This window comes from Tyto alba, unplaced genomic scaffold (assembly GCF_018691265.1).
Source record: "Tyto alba isolate M040663 unplaced genomic scaffold, T.alba_DEE_v4.0 Super-Scaffold_21, whole genome shotgun sequence".
NCBI lineage: Eukaryota > Metazoa > Chordata > Aves > Strigiformes > Tytonidae > Tyto > Tyto alba.
Genome location: NW_024881295.1, coordinates 18212602 through 18238691, shown reverse-complemented (window position 1 = coordinate 18238691; position 26090 = coordinate 18212602). Strand labels below are relative to the sequence as shown.

The 26090-nt window shown below is 39.0% G+C and overlaps 1 protein-coding gene across 6 annotated transcripts in view; it reads left to right on the top strand.

The window, feature by feature from the left end:
• Positions 1–26090, top strand: part of CAPRIN2 (caprin family member 2) — a 34727-nt gene that overhangs the window by 5013 nt on the left and 3624 nt on the right. For 4 of the 6 annotated variants that reach the window (XM_042795495.1, XM_042795496.1, XM_032986403.2 and 1 more), the window contains 14 exons: positions 1706–1792; positions 4319–4557; positions 5894–5976; positions 7919–8080; positions 8593–8636; positions 10005–10844; positions 15628–15759; positions 15940–16027; positions 16719–16774; positions 17404–17505; positions 19200–19310; positions 19948–20100; positions 23121–23304; positions 24933–25118. In XM_042795495.1, coding sequence (XP_042651429.1) covers positions 1706–1792; positions 4319–4557; positions 5894–5976; positions 7919–8080; positions 8593–8636; positions 10005–10844; positions 15628–15759; positions 15940–16027; positions 16719–16774; positions 17404–17505; positions 19200–19310; positions 19948–20100; positions 23121–23304; positions 24933–25118 — 2467 coding nt within the window. The remainder of the gene's footprint in view (positions 1–1705; positions 1793–4318; positions 4558–5893; positions 5977–7918; positions 8081–8592; positions 8637–10004; positions 10845–15627; positions 15760–15939; positions 16028–16718; positions 16775–17403; positions 17506–19199; positions 19311–19947; positions 20101–23120; positions 23305–24932; positions 25119–26090) is intronic. The other 2 variants (XM_032986402.2, XM_032986404.2) reach the window with 2 other exon arrangements.

The window sequence follows — 26090 nt, the reverse complement described above, 5'->3', positions numbered from 1 at the left end:
TTGAGCAGTATGCCATGTAAGCTTGATTAGTCTTGAATGTGTTTTAAAGCTACTTCTAAATTTGACTGTTTATCTTTGGTATACACTCTGGACTGTGAAAAGCTGTTGGGTGAAAGTGAAATTAAGATGTGGGGAGCTAAAGAGGTGAAGGTTTTGGTACATGTTTTTCTTGCAAATGCATCCAGCAGCAGTGACTCTGGAAAATGGCAGTTAACTTGGTTACTGGCTTTCAATATTCCCAGCTGAGATTAACTTTTAAAGTATTAGTATTTTTATCCCAGTTTCTAGAATATCTCAGGCTTCTAAAATGGGGAGTTTGATTCAGTCTTGCTAGTGAACTGACCAGTGGTAATCAAACTGTTCAGATGACTAGTGTAGAGGCATGTATCAACTCAGTATTTAATCTAGGCAAGACCCTCATTTCAGTGGTTAAGGTACGGAAATACTGCATTTGTACCTTTCAGATGCAAATTCCCAATGTATGTACAAATGCTAGGACCTGGGGATTGAAGCTAGAGCAGAGCTTAATAGTTTGGACACTTGCCTAAAGAAACTTAACTGTCTATAATACAGTGGAGCTCTAATGTAACTCAATGTCATCTATATTTTTCATTGTTTCTCACACAGAGGAAGTAGTACACAGCTGGTGATGAACTTGTTTTGCAAACAGTTTGGATTAAACTGTAATTACTTAGGGTGCATGCTTGCCAGAGTTACTGTGTGTGCTAGCCTTTAGGAAACATTTGTTTCAAAAATGAGGAGCTTCCAGCAAGTTAAAGACTCTCACTGGCAATACTGTGCTGTTTTTGCAAGCTGAGCAGACTTTCTTCAGTACTGTTCTTCCACCATGCTGTTCATGAATGTTAATAACAGGTGTGACAAAAGAAAGTTATTGCTTTCCTGCAGGCTGAGTTACAGCTTGTCATCAGAACAGTGGTAACTGTTCTTGAAGTTTTCAGGTGGGGATTTCTACTCTGGGATTTGCGTTGTTAAAAGCACAATTAATGCAATCTGTCTAGCAAGTTGTTGGTGTTAAATTGTGAGTCTTCCTAAAATGTGTGGGCATTAGTGTCTTAGAAGTTATTCTCCCAAATGCTAATTAGTTCTTGGAAGTTGCTTGATAAATTGTGTGAGGACAACTTAAGCTACCAGATGAGTGCTTTACACTAACTCATGTACTTCATTGTGCTGAGTAGTGTGTAGGTGTAGTGATGCCTTGTATACTACAAATAAGTGAATACAAGTAACTGAACAATCAAACTGATTGAACAAATTAACTTCTTACAAGGGCATGTAGTAATAGGACAAGGGTTAATAGCTTTAAACTAATCTAAATCTAGCCTCTTTCAGATATAAGGAAGAAATTCTTCCCTGTGAGGGTGGGGAGGCACTGGCACAGGGTGCCCAGAGAAGCTGTGGCTGCCCCCTCCCTGGAAGTGCTCAAGTCCAGGTTGGACGGGGCTGTGAGCAACCTGGTCTAGTGGAAGGTGTCCCTGCCTGTGGCGAGGGGGTGGAACTGGATGATCTTTAAGGTCCCTTCTAACCCAAACTGTTCTATAACTCTATGGTAATATCTTTAAAAAAGTTACAATTTCAGAGTAGTACTCACTAAATGACTAGTTCTGAGTGAGAATTTAAGTACAAGGGGATTGAGATGCAACCAGTAGTCTTAAGCATGAAAACCACTTTATCTCTTCCTTTGTAGGAGGCAGTAGAGAAATATGATGAAGTAGTACACAACTTGGAATTTGCCAAAGAGCTTCAGAAGACTTTTTCAGGACTTAGCCAAGATGTAAGTATAAAATGCTCTTCTCTGTATTGTCAAGAGGTACCTGCAAAGCTTGAGCTACTGTTCTAATGGCTACGCTTACATGCCAATATGCAGAATACTAAGAAGCTTCTGTCTTGGAGCTTGGGGGGGGAACAATGTGTTTAAACTGTCTGGAGTAGTGAGTAGAGTGGAGTAAATGTTGACAATTTTGTGTACCATTGACCTTCACAATACAGTTATTCACTGTGTACCCCTGTAAGAACTTGTGCTTAAGTAAATTATCACTGAAACTCTGCTGTGTTTGAGATGACTCCAGTTTACTTAGGCTTGAAACTATTAACCATCTTGCTGGTAGCTTGTGCCTGAGGTGGACTTAACCCCTGCATTGGTGCAGACTGTTGGGGGAGCAGCTCTACTGGAAAGGACATGCAGGTCCCTGTGGGCAGCAGGCAAAGTAAATTAGGTGTACCCCTGGAGCAGTGAATGCTAGGCTTAGACTGACAATCAGTAGATTAAGGAGAACTGATTATCTGGTACTTGTTAACCAGTTGTGTATATTTCTGGTCACTTGGTACACAAAAGACTATGGGAAAATTTCAGTGACTCCAGTAGTGGGCCTCTGAATGGCTGAGGCCTGGCAAATGAGACCTGTGAGGAGATCCTGGAAGAACTGGGCTTGTTGGGCCTGGTGAAGTGAAGGCTTGGCAGGAGATGCAATATGAGCCTTCAAACACTGAAGAGATTACTGGAAGGATGAAGCCAGGCTTTTTGCTGAGACATGCGGTAGGAGAAGGAATGATCATAAGCTTAAATGGTAGATTCCAACTAGATAGGAGGAAAATGGTCACACAGATAATTGACTACTAGTCAATAGAAGTAGTAAAATCTGTTGTTGGATCTTTTCAAGACCTGACTCCTCAAAGGTCTGAGCAATCTGGTCTTCATTCAGTGTAACCTTTGTTCTGGAGGCTGAGCTAGGTGACATCCCACAATCCTGTCCAAACAGAATGTTTTGTTTCTGAGGGAAAGTGCTGGGGTTAAATAATTTTGGTTTCAGTGAGAAGTACAGCTCTCGGTAAAATTTTACTGATGCTTGTGGAGTTTGCCGCTTACTCTGCTGTAGTTGTCTCTAATTACGGCAAGTCACAGATTTAGTGCTTTATTTAGGTCTTTATTCAGGGTTTAAAGCACTACATACATTACTTTTATGTAAGCAAGTATTTTCTTTTGAGAAACTGTCTCTTGGCTCAAGTGAATACTATCCTTATGAAAAGATCTGATCCAAGGTAATTCTGGGGATGCTAAACATGATTAGTCACTCCTCTGGCATTATTTCTCTGCCTCTTACAGAATGCTGAAAGCCTGGTAAAATGTCTTGTCTTGGTTTTGACTGAGACCCAAACAATTTTGCTGGAGAGGCTTTTCTTATATATATAGTAATTCCAGGTAGTGCAGTAAATCTCTAAGCACTATGAGCAGAGATTTAAGAGCCTTTTCAGCAATGCTGCTGGTTTGAGTTTCCTCAGTCATTGTATGTTGAATGTAGAAACTGCTGTGCTGAATGTAAAAACTTGGATTGCTTCCTATTGCTTTCCTCTGTGTAGCTGCCCATAAAATATCAGAAATAAAGGATTGTGACTCACTGTATCTTTCTGTAGGTCTTTTTAGTAATTCAGCACTAAATTCTACCAGTTCATGTTTGTGCTTGAACTTATGCTTTGTTTAAAGGCTAACCCACTTTCTTTTTTCCTTGGCTTTACTCCTACCAGTATGAATTCCACAGCCAATACCTGTTATTGGAACTCTAGGGGCCATTCTGGCAACAACATCCTTATACCCTTTACAATGTGTTCTAGAAAATGAAACTTTCATAGATCTTGTAAAGAAACTGAAGATACCTGATGATGAGGCATTTTAAATTCTTTGGTTACTTGGGTAGCTTCTGAAACATAATTCTGTTAGGACATGATGAGAAACTTCTCAAACGCATGAGTGCTGTGTGTGTTCTGTGACTTGTGTTGCTTATTTAATGAACGCTTCAGTCTTCTGCAATAAGAGTGACTGTAGGATTCTGCTGTATCATTTAAATTGGAGTAGTCAAAAGTGAAAAGGCAGTTGTCTCACTAGGAGAAATTTGAGACAACTTCTGCATCACTAACTTCATGTGATAAACGTTAAGTCAGCTACGCTTAGAAATGTGCATCAGTATCAATTCCTTATATTCAGTTGTGAAAGCTGTTACAATAATGCAACTAGCAGGCATAATCAGGATCTAAATATCAAAAAGGCCTATCACAAGTGAAGCTACCATTATCCAGTTTGACTAAAAGCTAGATATGTAGAGAATTAGCAGATAAATGGCAAGCTTTTCCAGAGGAAGAGCTTGAAAGATCTTGGGTATCTGAAGAGTTAGGAGGGTCTGTTATCTAACCAAAATTAACAGTTAATTCAATCAATGTAGGATGATCAATACTAGAACTGTGTTTTGTCCTCAAATCTTGTTACTAAACCGTTGTGCTTAACTGTTGAAATCATGTATTAAAATAGCTGCTGAAAGCACAGAGGAAGGCTCAGCGAAGAGAGAGTCTACTGAAGCTTGAAGCAGAGAAGAAAAAACTGCGTACGATACTTCAAGTCCAGTATGTACTGCAGAACTTCACTCAAGAGCATGTTCAGAAAGATTTCAAAGGTGGTGTGAATGGTGCAATATACTTGCCTTCTAAAGAACTAGACTACCTCATAAGATTTGCAAAACTGACATGTCCAGAAAGAAATGAGAACTTGAGGTAAGTTCAAGATTTCTGTCTAATTGGTATGCTTCACTCATAACAGCAAATGTACTGTTTGACATTGCCATGTCTTGAAATACTATGTTTTGGGACGCTAATTAAAATTCTGTTCATTACACTTGCTTTAGTCTGAGACTAGGAATAGAGCAGATTTACCTCACTCGGAGCATTAAAAGAAACCTGCAGCAATTACGGCCTCATTTGTGCAAGTTACATACAAGCCCTGCCCCCTCATGTCTCCCCATGGGGTTGAGGGGAGATAGTCCAAATACCATCATAAGCAGGGAGGCTGGTGGTGGGCTGCTTCCCTGAGATCTCGCTATTCATGAAGTGAAAAACTGTGGCAAAACACAGAAGAACTGTTCTATATTCCATGCACATGATGATCTACATGTGCTTCTTTATTCCGAAGGAATGTAAGGTGGTAATCCTGAGACGCTTTGGCTATTAGCTTCAAAATGGCTCTACAAATTTGGTGTACGTCAGGACGAACTTGGTACCATGCTTGTACTATGATGGCTTATGCTTAGCATGACAGCCTGTTTTTAAGATGTGTTAAGATGTGTTTAGGTGTATTAAGAATTGTATTTAAATATGGGAAAAGTAGTTATTAGGTGGTAAATTGAAACACTTTATGGATAAGAGTAATTATTTCTATATTCAAACATGTCTTAAGTTCCTAAAACTTCTAGTCACTTGTCATATGCTAAACTTGCTTAATCTTTGCTCTTAAGTTAATTTCTAAAGAACAGCTGCTTATAAAAAGCTACGCAATAGGAGTGTCTCATCCCAGTGAAATAACTTTATTTCTAGCTTATTCCTGTCGTATTACACTTTCACAAGAAGCATAATCCTTTCATTTGGGATACTAAATTTTGTCATGGTGGACTTCAAAATCCATTGTCTAGAGGGGGTGGGGTGGATCATGGACCTATGTCAAAGTTTCTCAGTGACTAGCATAGTGGCTGGAGCTGTTGATGGTTGCCCCTGCATGTGTGCATCTGATAAAGGTGATCAGCTAATTAAACAGCAATTGTTTCCCTGTCTGGGAATCCTGGCTTGGAATAAAGTTCAGCCATATGGTCTTGTGGGATAGTGCTAGGCTCTCTAATCTGTTTTAATTACAAACAAAAGAGTTTACATTTGCTAGATTAAATTATGCACAAGCAGATACAGATGACTCACTTTCAGTAGTAGATTATGGGTGTAGGATTCACTCCATGTATACAGCCTTCATTTGGAATGCTAGTGTCTTAAAATGAGGGATACTGGGATACTGCAACACTTGATCTTGGCTGTGATTCTACTTGGTAAAACTGTCGTTTGTTTTTAGTGTTGAAGACCAGATGGAACAATCATCTCTCTACTTCTGGGATCTTCTAGAAGGAAGTGAGAAACCGGTGGTTGGAACGACATGTGAGTGTCTCATCTAGAGAAATAACTCAGATCTGAAATTTGTGTGCTATTTAAACATCTTAAAACCAGTGAATATACATGGAAGGGTGCTAAATTAAGCACTTCAAAGTGCTGTGTGTAACTTGGTTATCCAAGGATGAACTGCTGTTCTGTTTAAGTACAGATCAATAACAATACAGCATGCTTTCTTTTTCCAGGTAAAGACTTAGTCTTCTACCAATGTACTAGCACCTTTCTGAGGAATAATGATGGTAGTAATTAAAAAGTGGATGCATGAATACCTTACAGAACCAGCAGTGGGAAACTTTTTGGGTAGTTCTGTGCAAATGGGTTAAGATTGGAACACTGTTCCCAGCTATTAAATGCTTAGTTGAGTATACTGATGTGTATTACAAAGCTTCATTCGCCCCCAGCTGAAGGTCCCACAGCTCTGAATATTTGCTTCTCTTGTTAGGAACTTCAGGCTCATACTTGTTGTCTGACTACAGTGCAGGGTACCATACTAGGAAAGATGGTCATTAATAGAACTTGCTGTGATCTCTAATCACGCATAGTGCAGTCTTTGTTTGACCTGTTGCAAGTGTCCTCACTTTTCAAGCACACCAAAATCTGTCGGTCTCTACATATTCTTCCATCTGTGGCTTAGTTTCAAAAACCCTGATTTAAGCCAACATACACGTTCTATGTTCCTGTTTAGAACTGGCTTGAGGAAACCATCCTTACCTGAGTTGTAGTGTCTTTCCGATTGCAAACAGACCTCGCTTGTCCTGTTTACTCCAATCTTGTGATGGCTGTGTGGCAGTAATCTTTCATTTGTCATTGACAATAATGTTGAAACTGTTAGACCAGAGCACTAATGTGTACCCCATCTAATTTCCATATATAGATAGTTGAACTGACAACTAAGTGTTAACTATTTTTATGTAAAGTGCAGGCTGGCCTTGTACTGCTGCAGGCTGGTAACTTTAGCCTTGTATATGTTGACTTGAATTGATAGTTGCCTAGTTATCTTGGACTCCAAACTTTTGTAGCTTTTTGGCTATCATCTAAACAACTTTTGTGATTATTTTGTCAGTATCTCTAGCCCTTTAGCGTCAGCCTTGCATCCTTCTATGTGCAAGCTAAACTTCAGATAAAACTGTTATGACTTCTTCACATTTGTTGCCTTGGAAGACAATTTTTTATATCGGTATTAAATTCTAGCTACTGTTCTTGTTCATATGGTTGTCATGGGTAGGAGTATTCTTCCCCTGAGTATTCTTCCTGTTCTCACGGCTGCCCTGTCTCTAGCTCGTATGAAACAATTTCTAGTATCACTGCTACTTCTGAGGTCTTACTCTCTGCTCTAGGCTGCTGTCTCTTGCATAAAGGAGGAAACTGGATAGCGCTTCTCAGTACATCGTTGTTTCTTCAACCATGTCAACTTTGACTCTTTTACAAAACTTCACAGGATTAAATTCATTCTGGAACAGGCTCTTGCTTTCCCCCTTCCTGCTTGTTTTTGCAGTTCTTAACTTTTCTTTCTGTGACTTCCCATCCTGTCACTGGGAAGAAGGTCTTACAGGGCAGCTACATAGTGACTTTGTTTAGCTTTACCTATGCTGTGAACTCCACAACATGCTTTTAGTATCAATGCTGGCTGGTTTATAGATGATAAACAAATCCTTTTCTAAGCATGTGGGAGACCAGGTGGCTCAGTGTTCACCTTGTGTGCATTTAAACACAAGCTGCAGTCTTACCTCTAGATTGCAAAAATGTTTTCAGATGTAATATATAAAGCAGTTTAACAGGTACTTTACTAAAACAGGTTATTACTATAACTCAGCAAGATGTGTGAACTCTGAGAAGTTGCAGTTTATATAAAGTAAGGAGTATTGATCTATAATTTAAATACCCCTTAATTTTAAATTTTCATATCTTTGTGGATCTTGTTGCTCTTCAGATAAACACATGAAGGACCTGTTATCCAAACTTCTAGACTCTGGCTACTTTGAGAGTATTCCAACTCCTCGCACCACTGTGCCAGTAAAAGAATTGGAAGAAGTAAATAGAAAATCTGAGAGAACAAGACAGATGTCAAAAGGAGAGTCTGTCAAAGAACCAGGTGGGATATTACAGAGTTCAATTTCTGTATCATAATGTTAGGATAAGCTTGAACTGAGCATTAACTTTGCATAACTTGATGCTAAATCTAATCCTGTGCTGTAGTTTACTTGCAATGTAGTAACTAAAATAAACACTGCAAGTCTTGCAACCCTCTTCTGGCTAATGTCATAGAAGAAAATCTAATTCTTAGTAATAGGATGTTTTTGCCTTCTGAGCAAGTCTCCATGTTGAAGATGTGAGAATTGTCTGGTGTAGGGAGTGTTATATATTACAATAACCAAACTATGGATACTACAAAATGTTTCTTGCTTAACTCTAAACTTTTGCAGATGTAAAATCAAATCAGAAGATAAAAGCTTGTCTAAAAATAGCATGTTGAATGACAAGCTGAGTTTTCAGAATATCTGGTTTAGCAATTGGCAGTACTGTTTAATGGAATGGGACTTGCTACTGTTTTATCTGCCTTTCTGCATTTGATCAGTTGAAACAAATTAACATTTTTTTCTCTAGAATCCATTATGGAGCTTATGAAGTCTGAAATACAACCACAGGAGGTAAGATACTTTACTGCTTTTGTCTTCCTTTAGTATTGATTTGTCAGAAACATAACTACTCTTCTGCAGTCCTATTTTTTTAAACGTAAAAGGGCAACATAGGTGTTGCTTTATGTGGGAAGCGTTAAAGACTCGGTTGCATTTCTGTTTCTAACCCCAAATTTATAGCTTCTCTGGGGTATTTTTGGATAAATAGGGCAGGATTACATGAAGCAGTATAGTACTTTAATGCTCTGGCACTTTCCTGAATAAACCAAAGCATCAGCCATTAGAGTGGAAACACACTGATCTTTTATGTACTATGGGATAGAGAAAATACACACCTACTAAAGCTGTCTCTAAAAGCTAAGCTTATTGCAGTAGGCTTGATATCGGTGGGGTTGAGGATGGTGTTAGTCTTGCTCTGGTTTGTCAGAAAAGTAGGGATCCCAAGGCAGCCTTGTGTACACAAGAGTGTGTAGACCTGTTTCAACAGCCCTTCAGACTCCTGAGTTGAGTACGCAAGCTTCAATTGGCAATACCATAAAACCCACTGACCTGATTCAAAAGATGGGGAGGGGTGTCCTTTTGTAGGTGGAAATACTGGTTCTTAAAATGCTGAATCCTGATTTCTTAGGTATCCCACTAGAGGGTGTACTCTAGAACAAGTTTTTGTAACCTACTGGTAACACTTACCTGACTAAAGCTTTTCTGGTGACTTGTCAGGAAAAAAAAATCTCAGCCAGTGAGCCTTGTACATTCTTCACTTCATATTTACTTCCTGTTTATGGCAAAGTGGTAACTCAGGAAAACTTCAGAACATCTTCATTGACCTCTCAGACTTACTGACAGTAAACACAGCCTGGAGTTGAAGTCCAGTGGTACTAAGTCCAAGAATCTGACTTCTTGGTATTTAAACTCCATTAACAATGAGGGTTATACTTGGTTACTGGGCCAAAGATTTTTGGGGGAGATGGTGCTGCTATGCTTAGCAGAATGTCTAATATAGTACTAATACAGTACCACCACATTTTAGATGCTTAGGAGGAGAGCTACCTTTACAAAAATCATAATGGAGCCTGATACTGTCACTGCCTAGGACCATCAGTTAGCATTGAGGATAAGGGTAGTAGATTCACTCAGCTCAAGTATGCTTTACTTGGGCTGTTCAAGACTGTTCCATGCTTCTTTGTGGCGTGCCAAGCTAGTCTGCAGTGTTGTAGGACAAAGCCATGGCTGTCCACATAGTTTCCATGGCTAGTGCTTAAACTGTCTAGGCTCTCCTTTTAGTCAGAAATTTTCAGTAGCTGGGTGACCTAACTTAACTGACCTGAACTGTAGTAGCAAAATGTTTTCTTGGGAGCCATTAAGTTTCTCTGGTCTATATAGTTTCTCAACAGGCGTTATTTGCCTGAAGCAGAATACTCTGTCAAGAAGAAGCCAGAAGAACCCAAATCTTGGGAAGCCGAGTGTGCTAGAAAGCAAGAACCTCCGAAGTCCTGGGAAATGCTTGTCGATATTGAAGACCAGAAACAGAAGCCAGAGACCTTAAAGCCTTGGGAAGCTCGTGTTAGGCAGCAAGAACCAAAAAGACCAGATTCTCCAAAGCCTTGGGAAGCTCGTGTTAAAGAGGAGGAACAGAAACGTGAGTCTACAAAGCCCTGGGAGGCCCGTGTTGAGGAGGAAGAACAGAAGAAGAGAGAAGCTCCGAAGGTCTGGATAGCACGTGCCCAAGAGGAGAAGGAGCCCCCCAAACCTTGGGTAGCAAAGGTTAGGGAAGAGCAGGACCAGAAGAAACAGGAATCACCTAAACCATGGGTAGCAAAAGTTAGGGAAGAGCAGGAACAGAAAAAGCAGGAGTCCCCAAAACCCTGGGTAACCAAAGTTAAGGAAGAACCAGAACAAAAGCAGGAATCTCAAAAACCTTGGGTAACCCAAACTAGGGAGCAACCAGAACAAAAGAAGCCAGAGCCTCTGAAATCATGGGAAATGCCTGTTAGGGAAGAGCCAGAGCAAAAGAAGCAGGAGCCTGTGAAGGCTTGGGCTGCACATGTTAGGGAGGAGCCAGAACAAAAGAAGCAGGAGACTCGAGAGGCTTGGGAGAAAGCTGACAGGCAGCAGCAAGTGTCATCACAGCAGTTACAGAACCCTCCGAAGTCCTGGGGAGCTGCAAGTGTTGGGCCAAAGGAGCAGATGGGGCCAAAGAAGTTTGATATGGAACCCAAAGAAGTGAGTTGGCATATGTAGTATTACCTGTCATAAGCTTTTGACATTAGTGTATTGGACTAAAGCTACCTATTAGCAGAGGCTTTATAAGGTGCATTTTGTAGGCCTATATTTAGACTTATTCTTTCTTGGGGGAAATAATTCTGGCAGTTAAACTTTATATTTGAATAGCAAGATGGTCTGTTTTGCTTTTTACATCAACACAGTACTGCTGTGTTTGAGCCTTGAATAACTGCTTTATGCATAAGACAGAAGAATTAACTTAGTTCATCCCTAGCTATTGGCTCTGTCCACTGTTATCAGTACAAAGCAGGTATGACTCATCCAGGGATCAAATACTTTGTCTGTGGCTGCATGCAAATAGCACTTCAGTAATTTTTTAGGCTTTTGATTAAAGTAGCTGCTGATTCAAGAGAGATCTAACATCTAGATCAAGCAATACCAACTGTACAGGGGCTTAAATATGTATTTCCAGATGAATGCATAAGCCATGCTGCTGTCCTGGAGAGTCTAACAATAGCATAGTTTGTTTTAGAAATGTAAAATGAAAGCTATTGCAGGGCTTACAGCTGAGCAGGCTGTTAGCCTCTGTTACATTACCTTCTTTCTCACCTGTGCTCAGGTAGCAACAATTCTAACTGTAAAACAGATAACTGAACTCTTTGTCTACTATCTTATGTCTTTAAAATCAATGTTTAATCTAGAGTTCAGGAAGAAAATACGGGGAATTGATCAATTCTCATACACGCTGTTGTCAGCACTACTATCTTGTTTCTGCAAGAAAGCAGAAATCAATTCATTCCATATTACTCTTAGCAAATGATTAAGCTGAAATCTTGTCAGTAAACTTGGCATAACTGAAAAATGGATGTTCTTGTGCCTAGAGGCGGGATCGCAAACAGAAGGTTGAACATGAAATTAAAAGAGTATGTAACATGCAGCACTGGGTAACAAAATGGGATTAAGGTGTTTCAGCTTGATTCTTCTTTACACAAGCTAAGTAGAATCTTGTGTCCACTGGTGGTGGTGGTACAGGTACAAAACCTGGTTGCCTCACTATAACTCTGAGCACATGTAGGTGTTGTGCACCCAGCTATGCATAGTATTACTGTAACTGAAACTCTCTGAAGTATTGGAATAGTCTTAAGAACTTTAAGGTGCCTTGGAAGTTCTGGTGTCAGATTACCTTACATCTTAAATGCAAGATGCTTCCTAATGAGACGAGGCTCTTATGTTTTATATAGGGTGGACAGATGGATGGCTTAAGTTGTGGACAAAACTTTGATGCAGTAAGGAAAAAGGAGGGTTTCCACTCAGTTGGAGAAACTTGCAAACTGCCTAGGAATCTTCATAATAATGTCTGGGTGTGCATGCCAGCAAAATTAAACTAAATTAAATGTTAGAACATGAGGTTGATTAGGTGGATTGCTGAATTAAGTAAACAGAGCATATTTTTAAAGTATTCAAAGTCTATTTACATAAACCATAGTGAAACACCAGCTGGCTTTATTCTTGCTTAGTAGCTATTGACAAATTCTAATATCAAAAGTATATTGAATGATTAGAAAATAGTGTAATGTCAACCTAGTTTCCATAACCAAGTTCTTTAAAAAGAAGATACCTGACTTGAGGTACATATAAAGAGGAATTAAAATTAACTTTTTGGATAATGAAATTTCTCTTGCCTTTGCTTATATGAAGAAAGAAGAGGCAATGCAGTGCTGTAGCTGGATCCATTTCACTCCCGGGGAGAATCTATAAAAGATCTTGTGCAGGGGTCAAGGCATGGTAGATAAAAGGCCTGTGTCACTGCTGCTGCTTTCTGGAGCTGAAATTAACTTTTCTCCCTGAAATAACTGTTAGAGTTGTGAGATGCTTTAGTAAACTGCTAGGTTTTGAGATTATAAAATATGCTTATTTAACTTAATGCACCATAAGGTGTGATACCAAAGAAGTTGAGCCTAAGACAGCAGAGTGAGCTGATGTACAGGCTTGTTCAACTGTTCTATTTAAATGTTTGTGCAACCTGTGGACCAGCAAACTTGGTTAGAGCTCACTTTGTGGCCTGCTATGTGAAAACAGAACAGTTTGGCTGCGTGTAAGTAGTGTTGAAATTAGGCTTTAGAAACATATTGTTAAGACAAATGAGACCCTAAACTGTGTAAAACTCTAATCTGAATGTTGCTTGAACCACTAATGTTAAGTGATGTCAGCATGTGTAAGTTTGGTGTGAGCTGGACTAACAAGGCTTATACTAAACTCAATCTGCTACCAGCTTGTAATGACTTTCAGAAACAGTGTCTAAGTGTAGGCTAGAAAGAAAATTTGGTTTAAAACCGTCATAAGGATGGCAAGTACCTGCTCTTTTTTCAAAGCATCTCTTTTTATAGAGGCATAAATCCTGAAATACTTCATACTTTTTCATGTATGCTCTGTATTGCACTTAAATATTCTAGTTTTGAACACCTAAGTACCAGCAAACTGGCAAATCAGTAAGGTAACTTCAGTATTGTTATTTCTGGCTGGTGTATTTTAATATATGCAGGAACTAGAAAACCATTCCTACAGAAAGGAGAGTGTCAATGTTTCAATCCTGGCTTAAAGCCCTAATATCATATCTGTAACCCTGTGTGCTTGCTCTTCTAGTTGAAGTAAAGAATGCTACCAGCATAACACACAGAGTATGAGCTGGGGAAGGAGATGAAGACTAGCAAATTGTAAAAGCAATTACAGAAGACTATCACCTTTACAAGCACAAGTGAAACACTGTAGTCTCTTCGGTTTCCATGCACTTGAGGCTGTTTTTACTTGTTTGTGTTTAATGTACAAGTCTAACTTATGTAACTAGTGGACAATCTTAATACCTTCAGGCGCTGCCAGACTTGACCTGACTAGGTGACTTAAAGGTGAAAAGGTTCTGTTATCTGTTTGAAAACATACAGAACCAGTTTGGTATACTTGTGTCTTGGTAAACTGTAGTGAGGAGGAAGTGGGTAATAGAAGCATTAATCAGTTGGACACATAATGGATTTATCTTGACAGCAAGTGTTTTAAGATGAAGTCTGGCTGTAAGTGAGGGCTAATCAAGTGATGGACAAGAAGATTCAGATTCTCAGTAACTTAATATATAACTTGCTGAGATTTAACTTTATTCAACTATCTTGTGTCCTGCACTTAGATCCTTAATAACTTTAGTTCCTGGTCATTACTGGAAACTGTACAGCAATATAAACTTGCATAGTCAGTAGTTACAGGTAGTGCTTGTGCATCAGAAATTCTAATTAAGATAGAGTAGCACAAAGATGCACTACTCTAGCTCTAGAATAAAGTGAAACTTCTCAGAGCTCACCAAGTAGCTGTCAGGTGGGCTACACAGATTGAAATTGAGTCCTCCATAGTGAATGTGCTGCACGTACATGGATTATGCTTTGTGAAGCTCACTAAATCTTCCCTGTGCATGCTATTGAAATTTCTTCAAATGCTAGTGATTTAGCTCCAAATAACTGTTGAAGAAATGTAAAAGTGTTCAGTTTTAGTACAAAAAGCCCCAAAACATCAATTTTTGAGTTTAGTGTGACAATTAAATGTCATGACACATAAACTTCTGCCATAGTCTTCTAATGACTTCATACAAATATGTATGCTGTATTTGTATTTATAGCATATGTTCTATATATGTATATATTTGTATATATATACAATGTATATATATACATATATTTGCATACTATACTGCTATACAGTATATTGAAGTAGTATCTTCCTATTAGACAGTTGTTTGCACTGTAGGAAAGTAAAGGCTTTGACATGTTTCTGTGTTTCTCAACATTTGAGCCAGTTGAAATAATGCAACTGCTGAATGTCTTCAGATTTGCCTCCCTCTACCTGCATAGTCAAATATAAGAGCAGTAAAGGTTTAGAGAATCACTAAAAATTATGGCTTTAAAATACTTATAACTAACCTACCTCTTCCCCAAGCTGCTTTTGAAAGATGTTAGACTATCTAGATGGTCTGTTATTGTTGGTCTGTAAATAACAGGGCTTCTGCTATTTAAGGAGTTTACTGTCATGATTTTTGATACTTTAGACTTGCCTATTCTCTGACAAAACATCTCCCTCTTTAAAGTGAAGTGAGAACCAGTTGGGATGAACTGTTAAGGGACCATCTGAAACAAGGAGTAATAAGGCCCTGCAGAAGTCCTTATTTAGCTAAAAAGTTAAGCTCCCATGTGGGAGCGCAGGTGTATTTTTCATGCCAAACTTTTAAAAGTTTCATGTAATACTTCCTGCAGGAGCTGGTGCATTGAGAGTGGCTTGTTAGCAGAAGCACTTTGGTTTAATCCCGAGTAATGTGTTTGCAATGTATCTTAGGTGCAGTTTCTTCAGAATATCTGGAAATGCCATCCTAATACATGATCTGTACTTATTAGTGTGAGCTCTACTGGGACGAAGTATGTTTTAAACCTTGAGTGATGCAGCTTTGATTTTTAAGTTTGTTCTGGCCTTCAAATTAAATGTTGGCTTCCTTAAATGGAGGTGCCTAATTTTGCGCTAAATGCAGGCAACTTATTGTCTGCACATTCAACTGTAAGAAACGGAGTGTTAACTGGTTGTGACAACACTAAGCTTTTTTTTTAACAAAGTGAAAGCTTGATTCAGGGAATATCAATAACAGCATAGAATTCCTTGGTCCACAGTGTCTGACACAGGTTACCCTGGAACTATATTGGATAAGGCAGCTTGTCTTGCTTCCAGTATTAGATTTAATACCTTTTCTCCTTATTAGGTGCCTAAACCTGTACATCAGCCAGCTGCGGAATTTTGCTCTACTTCAACTCTTCCAAAAGATCCAGTATTGAGAAGGGAAAAACTTCAGGATCTGATGACTCAGATACAAGGGACTTACAACTTCATGCAAGTATGTTTTTCTCTTCTGTTGGTAGCACAAAGCTCCAATTCCTACTGGGTTCGGGAAAACAGTGCTGACAATGTGTGTTTGCACTGAATATATGAATCTAGCTTTAATTAGCTAACAGCAGCTTGTCAAATGAGGATGTTTAATTTTTTTCTCCCAACTGATGATCCTTTTTTTCAAAAGGAGTCCATTCTGGATTTTGACAAAGCTTCACCAAGTGCCATTGGTTCATCCCAACCACCTTCAGTTACTCCAGCAAGTAGTCCTGTAGGTAGGTAATACTGTCAGTGTAAATTGTATGTGAGACTTTGCAAACACTAAAAGGGTTTGCCTGGGCTGTAGATCAGCAGCCTGGAGAAGACAGCTTGTCTAATTATAGAGAATACTGCTGTCTGATTTTAAAAAAAGGCAGTTTGAGCCACTTACCTGCTTATTTGTTGCTGGAGGTGGCTTAAGTTGGTGGATCTGCCTGGAAGTGGAATGCTTGTATAATCACTGACTGGTGTGTGCATCTGAACTGAGTTGCAGAACGGACATGCTGCAGCTGTGTAACAAACTGGTCTAGATGTGATGTATATAGACACAAGCTGTGAATGAGCTCAGGATAAACAGCAGTTATTTAACTACACTTAGGAAACTGGAACTTTCTACAATGGGCCGTGTTAAGAAACTGTTTGGATGGCTCTTGGGCTGTAAAGCACAACTACACAGTTAATTAAATATAAAAAAAGCAATTATAATCTGGAAATTGGGTATCTCTTATGTGGTAGAAATATTTTTATCATTGAATCTCTAGCTGTTTTGCAAACAAACTGAGGTTTTCAATTGGGTGTAGTTTACTGATGTTAAATCTAAATATTTGCAGTGCACACTCTGAAAATAGTGGGCATCTTCATATACCAAATGTTTTCAAAAAGAACTGCACGCTGAAGTAATTGTTGCTTAATGTGTTATTTTTACAGCTTCAAAAGAACAAAAACTGCCAAGTCAGAGTGATTTTCTTCAACAGCCCCTTCAAGTAAGTTGAAGTTGACTCCCCTGAAAAGGCAGAGCTGTAGTGAAGATACAGAGGTTAGATATACGGAGGTTATTAACTAGAATAGACTTAGTACTTCAATTGTTTTTGTTGTTGGTAGTTTTGCAACAACAAATTTCATATAATGTAGCAGCTTGCAAGTCTAAGGAACTCAAATGTTGACAAAGTTGGCTGTTCTTGAAAAGCAGCAACAAATGTTTGAAATGTCTTAGAAGTATGTTGAAGACATGCGGAAGTAGCTTGAATACTTAACCCATAGATTCAACTTGTAGCTAATAGCTGTGTGCAGAAGAATGTGCTACTTTCCTAGGTAGTGCATGTCTTCATCTTTGAGATCTTAAGTTCAAAGATACAGTGTCTCAAGCTTTGGCAGCCATGGTTAAGTGAACCTGAAATTCACTTACTGTGCTTGCATCTTGTGCTACTTTGGCTTTTTAATACATTTCCTTGTCACTAACGGTTCCTAAGAAACATTGACTAACTGGTCAAAGCACTTCAGCTTCTGCCTTTTTCTGAGGTTTACTTGGAAATGCCCAGAGCATGAGTTTCAGTGAAACCAAACATTTAAAATAATCTTTCAAAACTTTTTCTCTGTTTTCCCTTCTTGCAAGGCTGCTGCTTCATCCATGACACTGCATGGTTCAAATACTTCCCTAGCATCTGCTGATCAGACCCTTTCAGGCTCTGAACCTGAAGACTTGGTGACACCACAGGTAATATACCCTGGAGTTCACTGGTATTCAAAGATCTGTGTGATAACTAGCCCTAACAGAGCTGTTTTGGGGGCCCTCCTGAATAACTATGTTTGAACAACCTACAGGGACAGAATGCAAGTAACAGCAATAGTATAGCCTATGTTCTGGAACACTTATAGTTGGAAAAGTCTTCCTAATACTGCATGAATGCAAAGTGAACAGTCTGCCCCTTCAGATGGGAAGGGTGTGGGATGAAAATGCAGGCTAGAAAGTTTGGTGCATATTCTTGTGGGAACATAGGAGCAGCATAAATATTGGCTTTGGTAGCATACTTTAATGACAACGCAGAGGACACGTAAATTGGGATGGATATTGTCATGAAATATCAGACTTCTGTGTAAGGTGAAGACTGAGATGTGTTCTCTCAAGCATGAACTGAAGAAACACTGGGAATCTGACTTTCTGATGTTCAGCCAAGACCTCAAACTTTGCTTTAACTGTGTTTATGTGTAGTTAAATCTTCAACTAGCATTCAGATATTTAGAGCTGAAAATAGTGTTTCAATTTATGCAGATCACGGTCTTAAAGATCGCTTGGTAAGTGTGTTGCTGTGTTCAGAACACAGCTGGTTCTTTCCCACTGGACTCTAATACAATGTATGTAGATTATAGTGGGAAAATGTTCATGGTTTTAAAGTGTTTTTTGTTGATGTACATGCTATCAATATACTGTGCACATAGCACTATTCCTCAATGTACTATACAGCTGAATATAACAGTCTTGATGGGGATGTTATAGTCTTGCTGCCTCTTGAATCAGCAGTTCTGGCCTGGTTCTTAATACCTTCTCACTTCTACAGCATTGTAAGACTACTTGTGCTGACAAGGATTAAATAATTTTGCTGTTTAATGTGCATCCAGAAGACTTGTGCTGTGCTATAATGTAGAACATCTGGTTTAGTAGAATGTCCTGAGTTTTTCTGCAAATTTGATATTAGGGTTGCTTGTGCCCAGCATATGCCGAGTCCCTAAGGCTTGAAGTGTGTTGTCTTTTCGAGTCCTGCTTCTTGTGGAAAGCTGTAGATAAGCTTTGTTTGGTCCTAGCACAACCAGGGAATACACTCCATGGTGACAGTGCACTCTCCTGGTATGCAAGTGCATACCAGTTTGGTCTGAGGCACCTGTGATGGTATACATGGTGAGGATGGCACTGGTAGTCTTTAGCCCTAGGCTGTGTATCTAACTATAAGCAACTCTTAAACTTAGCATTACAAGTGTGAGCTAACTATAGAACATGCAGGTTTTGCAAAAGCAAACCAAAATTTGACTCTGAAGCCTTGTTTGACAGAGCTTGCCAGAAGCTTAACATCAAATGTCTTTCCATTTAATTCAACAAGACAGGTGTGTGTCAGACTTCATTGTAAATAACTGCTTGAAGCAATCTACAGTTCTTAAAATTAACTGACTTTGCAGGGCTAGTTGTACAACCTGTTGTGCAAGAAGGATAATCCAAGTCTGAATCTCTAAAGCTAATTACTCAAAGCTTTTGGTTAAGATGACTATGTAGTACATTTACTTTGCACCTTATGTTTGTCATGGTCTTTCAAAATACGTGTGTTTCAACTTATACACTGGTATTCTATAGCTCTGCCAAAACTTTGTGCTTTCTGCAGTACTTCTTGTAATAGCAGGTGCATGTGTGACTTCTTCTAGGCATCGGCATCACTTTCTCAAGAGACTGAGAAATACACTTCCCAGCCACTATATCAGACAAGTTCACGTATTTCTGAGCCACTGATATCCAAAAAGATTGAAATTGCCCAGGTGAGCAATTACAAATACAGATAAGGTAAATATATTGGTTGCTGAAATGTGTCTAGAGCCTTACATTCCTGTTGACTTCTGGTTCCTATAAATATTGGTACTCTAAATCAACACTTCATTTTGCTGTCTGCACAGATGAGACTTAATGCTGGTTAATACTTTGTCTGGACTACTCAGCGTTGTTTCTAATCTGAAACATAATCAATTAAGTTAGGAGGGGCCAGAAATCAAAGCCCTAAACTTCCTGAGTTCCTTTGGAAAAGAGAAGTCACTTTTAATATCAGCCAAAGAATAATCTTCCAAAATGGAACAGAAGGCGTTCTGTGTTTCCTTAGTGGTGGGAAAAAATACCTAATGCCTCTTTATTGTGAAACTGTTACAATGAGTGGTATGTATAGTAGCTCATAGGCACATTTCACTTAATCAGCAGAGACTGCAATAGAAGTACTGTTTGCTGAGGATGCACAGCAAGATTTGAAATTGTAAGCAAAAGCTATTTTGTAGTTCTACTATGTCCAAATGTCATCCTGTAGAAACTGCTGACTTCTGTCAGTCTAGGCTTTAGAACAAATTAACTGCTTCTGTTACTGCCTGATAACTATCAAGTGACCTCTTGTTACATTTGTTCTTCCCTCAGGCAACTATTCCCCTCCCAAGTGAGCCACAGTCCCCATTGCCTACTTCAAGCACCTCCATGTCGCCAGTACCACCAGCGCAAAGCTTTCAGTCTCCTCCAGCAAGTAGCAGTTCTGTCACAATAACAGCAGCTCCCTTTCAGGCTATGCAGACTGTAAGTGTGCAACTTGAGGCCACAGAGGAATTGACACTAATGCTAGTAACTTGGTCCTAATACTAGGGAAATGGCTTCTTTTGATACAGTACAAAACTTGATAGATCATTTTGATGTTTTAGAGTTCTAACCTAGGTTTTTAACATGGCTTCCCTAATGCCTTCAGAATTTAAAACAGATCATCCAAAGATAGAATTCCTGGCTTTGCTCTGTATAGTCCCAAAATCTAGTACTGGGATAACATAGTATCCTCAAGGAACTAAGAGGGTGAAGTCAGACCTGAAATAAACAAATTCATAGCTGTGTCCCAAGGTAAAGTTGACTGTACTTAAACTTTTCCTGTGCATGGATTTGAATAATAAAGACTGCAGAGGAGAGAGGGAATCCTGAAGTATATAGCTGGTAGGACTAAAAGCTTTCTTGTGGCCTGAACCTGTCTTGCTGCTTTTTAAACTGTGCTTCAGTGGGGTAAAACTCAGTCCACTGGAATCATGGAAAATGTGTCCTTTGTAGGATAATGAGCTAGACCAGTCTATCTTGTTAAAGTATTCAATATAGATGTCTAGGGAACAGTCCGTACAGACTGAGCAGTGTTTCTTGCAAATGGATACTATTTTTTTCAGGCCATACAGCGTTACTAGTGTTCTCTAACATTACTAATGTTGCTGCTGTCTGGTAATCTGCAGTGCAAGCTTAGAGGGACTCAGAGGAACAGTCTCCTTTTAGTTGTGAATGTTCCCTTCCCTGTACTTGGTTTTATTTACTCCTCTACCTTCAGAACATGCTAGAAACCTTCATTTAATATTCTTGCTCAAAAGCAAGTCTAGAAAAGAGGTCACTGAGATCCTCCAAAGGCATATGCCATTTCAACAAATGTACTGGTGCAGTTCCACAAATTGCTAGACAATCTGCATCTTGCAGTTTTGAGACACATAGAGTAGGATTTGATGGGAGAAGGCAGCTAATAGCCTTTCAAAGCACAGGAATTAATGACTAAAACATCTGACATCCTGGTGTGGTCTGTAGTAAATCACTACCATGACTTTCTCCTTGGTTTTCTGTTTGTAGAAAAGATTCAAGTAGAACCTTCTTCAGAGGTACAGAATTTTGATACGTGTTATAAATAAGGCAAGTGGCAATAGGGAGATGGTTCTTTCTAAGCCAGATCTATTTCTTTTATGTTAAGTGGTGATTTTTCATGAAAGCGAAGAAATAGCAGCATGTTATGGTCAAGGAAGCAAGAGTCTCTTTGGGGACCCAGTTTATTAGATAAGCATCTGTCATGATATAAATATGAAGTCTTGATCTCAGTCATTCTAATTATATCTGAACCTAGTGTCTGTTCAGAGTGCTTTTGGTCATAATAGCACCACTGAAAGTTCACTTGAATTAATGCCGTGATGTTTTCAGAGATGTTAAATGTTCAAGATTTCTCTTGGGATTTTTGTGTCAAACTACCAAACACCTGTCACTAAACTTCTAGGATGTTAATTCCTCTTGTAGTGGTAGCAGTCTTTAGTTTTGCAGTGCAGGATTTTCTTCTTACCTACATTTTTTAGATTATTGTTGCTGCCAGGAAAACACAGCCATTGGATTTCACTAGATAGCCAGGAGTCAGATGGATCCTTGCCAAATAGCGGTAGTACAGTGACAGTAATGGAAGCATCTGATTACATGTCCTCAGATGTCTGAACATCTATTGATGCTACTGTGCTTATGGAAGCTTAAAGGCAACTCTTACCTGTAGCCAGAGTCCTTTATTAGAATTCCACCTGTAACCCTTACTGTAGGAAAAAAGTAGACCATGTGATACAAATACTTCAGCAACTCCAGTTGACAGCCTGACTGCACAGCATCCTCAAATTTCTTTTAGAAAGAAGATTGCTTTGGATCACTTTGACCATTTCATCTAGTAAAATAAGTAAAAAAAAAAAAAATCAAAACAAAACCAGAATTTGTGTTATTTTATAATGGTTCAAAATTTATACTCAGTACTTCAGTATCATGAGGGGTTTCTGTGCTGGCTCCCTCTTAGAGGCAGTACTTGGTTTCTAGACCTTGGAAAGTGTTCATTTCTCATTTTCATTATAGAGGCTTCTGCAAATGACAAGAATTATGAAGCTGTGAAGCTCTTCCTTGCATCTATCTGTAGTTTTGTCTGTCTTCAGACAGTTGATAGCCTTGGAAAATGGTCAGATACACCTCTAGACTCAGGATCAGTACTGCTGACAGCTCTTTAGGTGAAATTTAGATCCTTTTACTCAAGAGACTTTCCTATTTGATCTTGATACTGGTTGTTGCTTTTGACAGCATCAGTTCTGGTAATTTTGGGTTGTTGGTTATAAACCAAAATAGTCACTGGCATGACTGAACTCTGGTTCATTAGATTTAACTATCAGTAATAGCTGTACACCACCCTACTGCCCAGTTCATAACACTATAATTTGAACTATAAGACTGTTACCTAGGTTACACATTTACTCTGAGGGAACTTGAAATGAGTAGGAAGGTTGAGGCTCAATTTACCAAAGGAGTGAAGGCTCTCTAATAGGGTATTTGAGTGGAAAGTAGTGTTGCATTAAGTTAACCAAAACATGTAAAGACCCAAATTCTTCACACATGGGAATATCTCATCTCAGGTATATGCTGTCCCAGCTGCAAGGCAAAAGTTGTAGGACAGGTAGTCAGTGAATTTGACAGTAGATTTACCGTAGAAGGAGAATAGCTTATTATATGGTAGCTGTACTGTTGATTAATATGGTAGCCATGGTCAATCAAGCTATGCTGCTTGGGTGGTAGCTACATCAATAAACAGGAGTAAGTTCTGTAAGTTTACTGAGAGGAAAAAGGATGGGTTGAAGTACAATGATTTTTTTTTTTTTTTTTTTCTCCTAAGAAACAGTTGGTATTCTAGAAACTGTTCTAGGCACATGGATTTAAACTATGGCATAGCAGGGTGGTGGCATTAGGCAGAGACTTTAGCTGATAGTGTTAAGCACTTGTCTTGAAATACGTTGCAGGTATTTAAAGTGAATGCACCACTGCCTCCACGTAAAGACCAGGAGACTAAAGAGGATTCTTCATATTCGGCAGGATATAACCAGAGTTTCTCTACAGCAAGTACCCAGACTCCTCCTCAATGCCAGCTGCAGTCTTCTCATGTTGCAGAACAAACTTCTCTTTCACAAGAATCTCTGTCTTCAGGTGAGAACTGAACTTCTATCTGTATTTCAAGCAGTCTTTAAAGGTCTCAGGTTACAGTAGTATTTTAACTCGTTAACAGGTGCTATGAGTTCTTCTAACTCAGTGAAATTCTTAAATACTCTTATGTAGTACCAGTTAACATTAAAGTTACATCAACTCTAATCTAGTTGATGGTATGGTATGTAAGCTTAATTTCAAAACTGCTAGCAGGGTGAAAGGCTGCTTTGAACTACTTTCTATACTAATTGTATGGACAGTGCCACTTAACTAAATTTCCCAGTAGGTGGGAAATTCAATTATGCACTGATACTTGTCAGGCAAACAGTTGTTTGCCTGGAATTGAAGCAATGATGAAATACTCTTATTTGGAACCACTGATTTGGTCTCTGGTAATAGACACTAGTGCTGGGAGTTGCTGAATGCTAAATAAGAAAGTTGGCATAAGTTTTCAGTCTGACCTGAGGAATACTGAAATTCTAGTAAGTGGGGTCTTGAGCTGCCTTATTCAATGCAGAAGTGACCTGCTCGACATTCAGATACTGTAGCAGGTGAATTTATATAGCTGACACTAAATATGGAATGAACCTAGCCCCTAAATATGCCTGAAACAGGTTCCAGCATGAAGGCAAGCTGACAACTAGGGATAAACCGAGGGATTTATCAGACTATCTAATGAAGTGACTCCAGGTCATTTAAAACTGTTTTAATGCCAGAGGAATCTTCATAGGAACTACACTAGAAATAGATTGGTACTGTGTGAAGTCAGTGGGACACATGAAAATTAAGAGCTCCAAAGAACAGTATGTCGGTCAGGAAAGCATGCTTAGTTAAAATGTTCCTTGTCATCACAGACTACAGGTGATCAGCCCTCTGTACAGTTTTTTTTATGAAACATCACAATTTTTTGATTAATCCTGTGCAGTGGCTCTGCACAGACTTTAGAAATGGGTTTAGAATGTCATTCTAGATCAGTTTTAAGCTTTTGGGGATTGATACAAAGCGTGGTCCTGTGGAAACACATTCATGGTTGCAAGGCCTGTATTTAAAGCTAATGACTCAATCACCCTGTGAGTGAAAAGCGTTCTTGAATACCTGTTGCTTGGAGTTGAACTGCCTAATAGTATGTGGTAGGAATGTCTGAAGAGACTGAACCCAAATATCTAGGTTCCCACAGTTGTCTTACTGCTATCTAGATAAAGATTTTGTCTCATTTTGAAGGATGTCAACACCAAGATGACCTACTTTATTGGGTACACTGAGGTCTTGCTAGTAGAACAGTGTTCGTTCCAAGTGAAAATTCTTAATCGTGTTACTTGATTTTATTCTAACTTAGTTATTTTCTTGATGCTGCTATCAAGCTTATTCTGACCTATGCAACTGAATCTTGTTGAATGCCTTAGAGGCTTATGCTGACAGCCTGGGCTGTCTACAGTATATCTTAACAAGCATTAATCTGCAGAACAAAGGGGAAGATTCCCACTTATTTGAAGTAATGAAGGGGCAGAACAACAGGATATTCAGAGCAGCTTAATCGGTCTCTGAACTTCTTAATGCTGCCTTTGCTTCTAGGTGTGGTAAGTGACTACACTTGTAAAAGCTTTGAATTCATCTATACCTTCTGTTTTAAGCAGTGAATTATCAACCTGATGGAGCTGTTCCTGTTAGCAACGGTAGCCTTGCCTTTTATCCAGCACAGACTAATGTTATTCCCAGACCCCCTCAGCCTTACATTAACAGTCGTGGGTCTGTCAGAGGATCTGCTAGAGGTGGAAGGTCACTGGCTAATTCATATCGTTCCCCTGGTGGCTATAAAGGTATGTCTGTATTTACTACCATCTTAGAAAAATCTAATGTAGTAACACTAGAACATGATTTAACATGATACGGTATCAAATTTAGGTTCTATATGTGAAACTTCTTAAAACAAGACTTTTAAGAGCAATGGGCAGATCATGGGGTCTTCTGTTGTAGAATTTAAGCAAGTTCATTGATTTTTATTTGTACTTCCTGTACTTTAGGTGTCAGGTCAACTGGCAGAGCAATTTTGTAGCCTTTTGAATTAGGAAAGTAGAAACTTTCGCTAATCGGCTATTAAATTACTTAATTGTATAGACTTTCTGCTTGCTATTTCATTTACTGTTCTGAACTTTTTACCCCCTTTTATTCTTTCTCTTGGCATCTGTCTTGCTAACATTTTGGGCAGGTATATTCTCTTCAGGTATCACTTGCAGTATTAGCCCAAAATAAGATACTCTTTGCTTAGCACTGCTGTCTTTAATATTACTGGCAGAAACCAGGATGGGGGGAGAGGTTCCCAGTAGTGGAGAGCCCTTCTGGATTAATAACAAACTGTAGAGTTTTACCAGGAGGATTGTTTGGTCTATCCAAATCAGTTGCTATTCTGCTGCTAGCTGAAGTACTATAGAAAATTTTGGCTAATTTTATGCAGATACTAACTTAAGGCTGTTGGTAGCTGTGGCCTATTCCACTTTGAAGTGGAAGGGCACTTAATCTGTGGTATTTGTTTCAGTTACTGAGCTGAGAGTGCTCAATGCCTTGTAGGAACACATACAAGACAAGGAGTTGTATAGTTCTAACACCTCCAATTAAGGGTTTAGTAGTGTCTGGTACTAAATTGCTTGCAGCTCCTCTTTGGTAGTCTAATAGCTAAAGAGACTAAATATTATAGTAACACCTAAATGTATAACAGTAGTAGCTGAGCATCTGTAATAGCAAAAGTATTTCTTAATTCAATGTCTGATCCTGCTTCTGGATCTAGCAAGTTT